Source organism: Vanellus vanellus (genome assembly GCF_965231255.1).
Source record: "Vanellus vanellus genome assembly, chromosome: 6".
Lineage (NCBI taxonomy): Eukaryota > Metazoa > Chordata > Aves > Charadriiformes > Charadriidae > Vanellus > Vanellus vanellus.
In genome coordinates this window covers 13,730,652-13,736,651 of record NC_138911.1, presented here as the reverse complement: position 1 = coordinate 13,736,651, position 6,000 = coordinate 13,730,652, and the positions used below count along the sequence as shown (strand labels likewise).

Below are 6,000 nucleotides of genomic sequence, written 5' to 3'. Positions count from 1 at the left end.
TGAAATAATTGTTATTCCCTTCTCCCCATACAATTTTCCTGATCTTTCTTCTCCTCTGTGTCAGCTCTCCCTAGATGGACATTATGCTTTGTGCACCCCCATCTTCCAGGACACCCTGACAGTCTCCCATTTTGACCATCTAGTAACCCTGCGTGCTTTGTATTTGTTAACATAAACATGGTCTTGGGCTGTTTAAATGACAGTAAAGCACTTCCATATTTCATATCACTCGGAGCTTCAGAGGGATCTTTTTGATGTGTGTGCATTAGCTCATCTATCAGACCTTACACTTGTGGCTTTTTGAAAACAGATATTCTAATCATCATTCTTGAGAGCTTTTGACTCTGAACACGTGAAACCCTTCTAGTTTCCATCTTTCTTCTTTTCTGCAGAAGCCTCAGTAAAAGGGCATACTTAAAAAGTATGCAGCTGAGTATCGGGAGATGGGCTCTCCCTCCTGCAGCCGCCTCCTCATAACACTGTCAGGTGGTGGTGAAGCCCCTTATTTTACAGTTCCAGATTGTGCCTGACTGGAACGGAGGTCTGCCAAGTCCAGTGCCTGGTGCTGGTCAAGAAAGCAGCGAATTTTCTTATAGATGCGAGAGAATTCTTCCTTAAAGGTAGATCTCACTTCAACTTCTGGAAAATGTTTAAATTCCAGTTTCTGGCTTTAAAACAAAATAGCCTCTCAAAAGTTGATGACCGTGAAGAATATGGTAATGTTTCTGTTACCTGTCAAGCGTGCCATCCTCTGTTGGCTCTTGCCAGCTTCCTGGCCCCAGCCATGTTCTTTGGTAGTGAACTCTACCATACAGTTACACTGTGTGAAAAAGTATCTCCTTCCATCTGTTTTTAATTGGCTAAATTATAATCTCCTTTGATTTTATGCTATAAATCCAGAACGACGGTTCTTTTTCTGCTCTTCTGCTCTACTATTTCTAGACGCTTACTTTTAAACCCCCCGTCTCTGTTTTCTTAGGTGAACGTTTTTATTCACTCTCTGCTCAGATGCGCACCTTTCCACAGCCTTAATCATTCACCCCTCCTAATTCTGCAAGACCTTGCAATGGGGTAACCTGTACCGTACCCTTCTTCCATGTGAGCTCACACCATCAAGCAGAAGACCAACATTGCAATCTGGGGACGGCTTAGCGAGTCAAAGCTTCACATCTTTGTCACTTAGGTGCCCCCCTCCATCTTAGCCTGTCCAGGGAACAGCAGGTGCCACGCTTAACTCTTTGGGGGTTTATTCCACGATGCTTATTCTGTGAGAAAAGGTGACTTCGGCTAACTCGTACCTGTCTTTTCTTTAAATATCTCCTGCATACACAGTACAAATGTCACCTACAACAAAACTTCTGAGATACTAGAGGCCAGGCTGCCATTATTCAAAGCAAATAGAGATTGTATTCTTCATTAATCCTTATCTTTCACAAATTCCTTCTCTCTTCAGACCATGTTTTTTTCCATGAAGTCAGGAACTGTTTCTGTAAGCGTATAGGCTGACACAGCCAAAGGGGCGGAGGAGGCATTTACACGGTCAGTATATGGGCTTTACTTCTGCCGTGGCCACGGTGCCGGAGCAGAGCCGACCTTGCTGGGACGAGGGCATGGCGGCCTGTACCACAGCCCCGGCAGCAAAAGCCGGGCTGCCCCAGGAGCCGGGACTGCGCTCTGCTCCCAGCCGGCCTCCGCCTTCCCCCGTGGTGTCCCCGGCAGAGGTGGGCTGCAGCCACCCCGTCCCAGCGGGGCCACATCACCGCGAGGCACCGGCCCGCTGTCGGTGAACAGAAAACACTTATTTTCCCTTAAAGGCTGCGTTAAGCTTTTGCTAAGAGTCCCCAGGCCGTGGCTCCTCAGCCATTTTGGGCCGAGTTACTGAAATTTACAGATTTTGCCGGTAGGGCTGGACTGAGACGAGCCTTAGCACAGCTCTCCTCACACCTCTCCCTCGCCTCAGCGGGCTGTGAGGGCTGCCCGTCCCTCACCCGCCTCAGGGGCCGGCCGTGCCCGCCACGGGGGCGCCACGAAGCGACCCAACCCGAGCCGGGCCGAGCCGAGCCGGGCCCCTACCGGCCGCGGCGCCCCGCACATGCCCAGTGGCGGGGCGGGCGGCGGCCGTGAGTCAGTGGCGGCGGGGCTGACGGGGCAGGGGCGGGCCCGGCGCGGAGGGCGGCTTGGCCCGCCCCGCCCGGGCGATGCCTCAGCGCGGCGGCGGCGGCGGCGGCAGCAGCGGGGGGGCGGGCGGGTAGCGGCAACGGGGACGCGGTGCTGCTGCCCTGCCTTTCCCTGCCCGCCGCTGGCCCTTCCTCCGCCCCCTCCCGCGCCCCCCTCCCCCGCTCCGGTGCCCGACTCAGCCGCCGCTCCGGGCAGGGAGGAAGGGCCGGGAGCCGCCTCCCGCTGCCCCCGGCCGCCCCCCTCCCCATGCAGCCCGGCCCGCCGCTGGGAGCCCTCCCCGGGGGGATGTTTCTGCGGCCGCTGCCGGGATAACCGGCGCGCCGTCCGCCCCCGCCCCGGACGGAGGATGCTGCCCGCGCCGTGGCGGGTTCCGACTCGGGCAGCAGCGGCCGCATCCCCCTCCTCGGCTCCGGGCAGCGTCGCCGGGGAGAGATGACTTCAAGGCACCAGGCGGACTGGATCCCTTACAGGTGGGGGGGGGACGGACCCTGGCCGGGGAGCGGCGGGTAGAGCGGCGCGGGGGGCGGCCGGAGGGACCGGGGTTGCTCCTGGGCTGGAGCCGCTGCCCCTCGGGGCGGGGGGTGGGTGTCACCGCCGGAGCCCCGTGCCTCGGCGGCGGGGCCGGTGCGCCCGGACCGTGCCCGGTGCGCGGCGGGGAGGCGGTGGGTCCCGGCGGGGGGGAGCGGGTGGCGGCGCAGCCCCGTGCCCGCCGGCTGGCGGCCGCTCTCGGACGGGGAGGCGCGGAGGGGCCGTTCCCGCCTCCCAACTTCGGGCCGGTCCCGCTGCGCGAAGTTGAGCGGCGGGTCTCGGGGGAGAGCTGTCGGTCCGGCGGAGAGCGGGAGCGCCGCGCTGGCTCCGTAGCGGCGGAGCTTGAGCTTTCCTCCCTGCCTTCGCCACAGGGCCCCCCGGCGGGCCGGGCGGCAGCGGGCGGAGCGCTGCGCCGTCGGTGGCGGCTGTCGCCCCTCGGCCGCGGGGACCTCCGCCGGGCGCTGGGCGGGCGCTCGCCGCCCCTTGTGGCGGGGCGGCGGGGCCCGGCGCGGCCGCCGCTTCCTCGCGGCGCGGGAGCAGCCGCTGCCGGCGGTGCCGCCATGGCGAGGAGCGGGATCGCCATGGCAGCGCCCGGCGGATGGCTGCCATTGGCTCCGCCGTTGCCATAAGCTACGGGAGCCGCCGCCGCCGGCGGCCCCGGAGCCCCGTGCGTCAGCGGGAGGCGGCGGCGGGGGCGCGCGGAGCCCCGCTCGGCCCGGTCGCGCTGCCGTTCCCCTTCCCGGGGCCGGAGCGGCAGCGTTTGCCGCCGGCGGATGAGAATAGTTTGTTGGTGACTCGGTGGTGCGGTGCGGTGCGGTGCGGTGCGGGAGTCAGGCGGAGAAGGGGTCGCGCCGGGCGGGGAGCAGCCGTAAAACCACGTCTGAATCTGTGCTTCGGAGTGACCTTCGTGTTACGTTGTTGTTTTTTGGTTTTTTTTTTTTTTTTTTTTTAAGTTGTCATTAAAGCCTCTATTTTTTCAAACTGAGCTGTTTCAGGAAGAAATCACGGCCTTTTAAAAAAGGTGCGCTGGATAAGACAGCAGAGCATGTTTGTTTCATTTGTTTGGTTGTAAATAAAACAAGGTTTTATTTACAGTAACATAAACCGTTTTGTTTTGGCGCTTTTTTTTTTTTTTGTGTAGAGAATCATGAAATTAAAAATATTTACATTTTAAAACAAAGACAGCTGTTTAAGTGGGTCAGTTGTAGGTTGCCCCATTCTAAATGACAATATTTGTGGTGACTGTATGCCACAACTAGCGTGACATAAACACAAATAAATCACTCAATACAGAGGAAAAAAAGATGCACGAGTGGAAGCCTGCTGTTTTAATCTCTGCTCGTGATAGTTCTTAGAAGAATGAAAAAGAAAGAAAACTGATCACAATAAAATTGAGAATTTTGCCACTCTCTCCGGTAGCTCTTTCAGACCATGTGTTTTGAAAAAATATAAGGAATTGGCACCACGGCTTCATAAATGACTAGCAAATGCATTCTGATGTGATTTGAAGCCTTGTAAATGAAGGCAAAAATACCAGAAGAACAGCTGTTGGTGGCTCTTCCCAGCAGCAGAGTAACTGTTTCTCCGTTTTCTCACTGTACACAAGGCTCTGCAGAGCCCAATGCCGAAAGTTTGCTGAAGGCTTTTGTAGCGGTTGCCTTGAAGAGGGAAACAAAACATCTCTGCTGTTTCTGCTTAGTGCAGTTCAGAGAAGCAAAGGGAGACAAAACAGTAGATTTTCAGAGAAGCGTAGATCTGATGATAATCGTGTCTTTTTTAATATAATACTATTCTTGAATGTTAACCATATGTTTATGGACAGAAACTGCTGAGGACCACCCCAAACCAAAAGGCAAACAAACCACGCTTCTGCTCTGAAGTGTCTTTGTTTAGGCTTCTAGCATAGAGTTCTCTCAAGAAGTTGACTTACTTTTCAGTCTATAGGGCTAATTCCTGAGTTAGTGGTGTATCATTGCAAATATCATTGAACCTGCTCATTTAAAGCATCCTCCGGGATCCCCTAAACGTACTTATCCAGGAAACAACAGTTTCTGAGTACATACGTGACTGAGCTTACATGTGAAAACACTTCATTAGTAAATTAGGTCAAATTAGTAAACTAAGAGTGAAATACACAAGGTGAGGGAGAGGCCTGATGCGCACCCCTTAGAATCGTTCATCTTCTTTCTGGGAGCAAAATTCCCATGCTTATCTGCTCCGTTGCTTCAGATTCTTGTTTACTGTAGGGAGTTCAGTGCTTGCCGACTCAAAGCTTGGAGGCCTGTTCCCCACCTTCTTTATGGCCCGGGTGGCATGTGACAGCCTGCAATGTCACTGCTGCTAGCATGGGGCACAGAGCACAGGCTGTTGGGCGTGCTGAAGTCTGGAAAGACGTATGGGACGTAGCCTGAGCCTCGCTGATATACAGCGTGCTAGAAAATGCTGTGAGCCCTTCTTTGAGCTCGGCAAAGCCGTTTCAACTTTGGCATGGACTTTAAAATGGTAGCATGACTCCTAAACCTATATTGTTCCTCCTAGCAATCGAACATACGTGCAGCTATATACCTGAATTAATTCAGGCAGAGAAGTGTTTTTTTCTTTAGTGAAATGCCATATTTTTCTTTACAAGTGAAATGAGCCGGAGGGAATCAGTTCTGCCTGTGTCATGCACAACTCATTAAGCAATCCACCTGCATGTCCAAAACAGACTATACTTCCACTTCTAAGATGCTGAGAACATTTTGAGCGAGTTAACAAAAAATAGTAGGTGATTCTTTCAGTGTCAGTCCTAGCTTTTTCATGTTGAGGTGGAGAAAAGATTCATATTGTTTGTAAATTTGCAATTTTGGTATTTTGCCCTTAATGTGTTGTTTTTATTCTTCTCATATATTCTGCTTTTGAAAGACTTAACAGTCATAGGATGAAGAGATTTGATTTTGCTCATGTTATCAAATACAATTGACAAATTATTTTTTAAAAGTAAATATTTTGCATTTATTTTCATGAAACTGTTTTGTAGATAGAAATTCAGGCATATGATTAAGCACTTACTCATACGAAGCTATATACCAGGTACAACAAGCTAGGAATTCCTTTTTAAATTGAACCCATTTTTAACACCATTTCTGTGCTTCATTATAAAGGATTAAAATGGTTTAGACTCAAGTAAAAAATCAGTTGCAGTTCATGTAGCTGCCTCCAGCCCTAAAGTGGTTCCTGATGGCAGTTAAGAGTAAGATGTAGCTTCTTTAGGAATTACGTTCTCAATCACAGTAGCGCTTTCCTTTGGTATCC

General features: G+C 52.8%; 1 protein-coding gene across 2 annotated transcripts in view; it reads left to right on the top strand.

Annotated features, from left to right (window-relative positions):
• Positions 1–2,497: 2,497 nt before the first annotated feature.
• TUB (TUB bipartite transcription factor) overlaps positions 2,498–6,000 on the top strand; it is a 70,053-nt gene continuing 66,550 nt past the window's right edge. For both annotated transcript variants that reach the window (XM_082484910.1, XM_082484909.1), the window contains exon 1: positions 2,498–2,648. In XM_082484910.1, the coding sequence (XP_082341036.1) occupies positions 2,611–2,648 (38 nt within the window). In that variant the 5' untranslated portion in view covers positions 2,498–2,610. The remainder of the gene's footprint in view (positions 2,649–6,000) is intronic.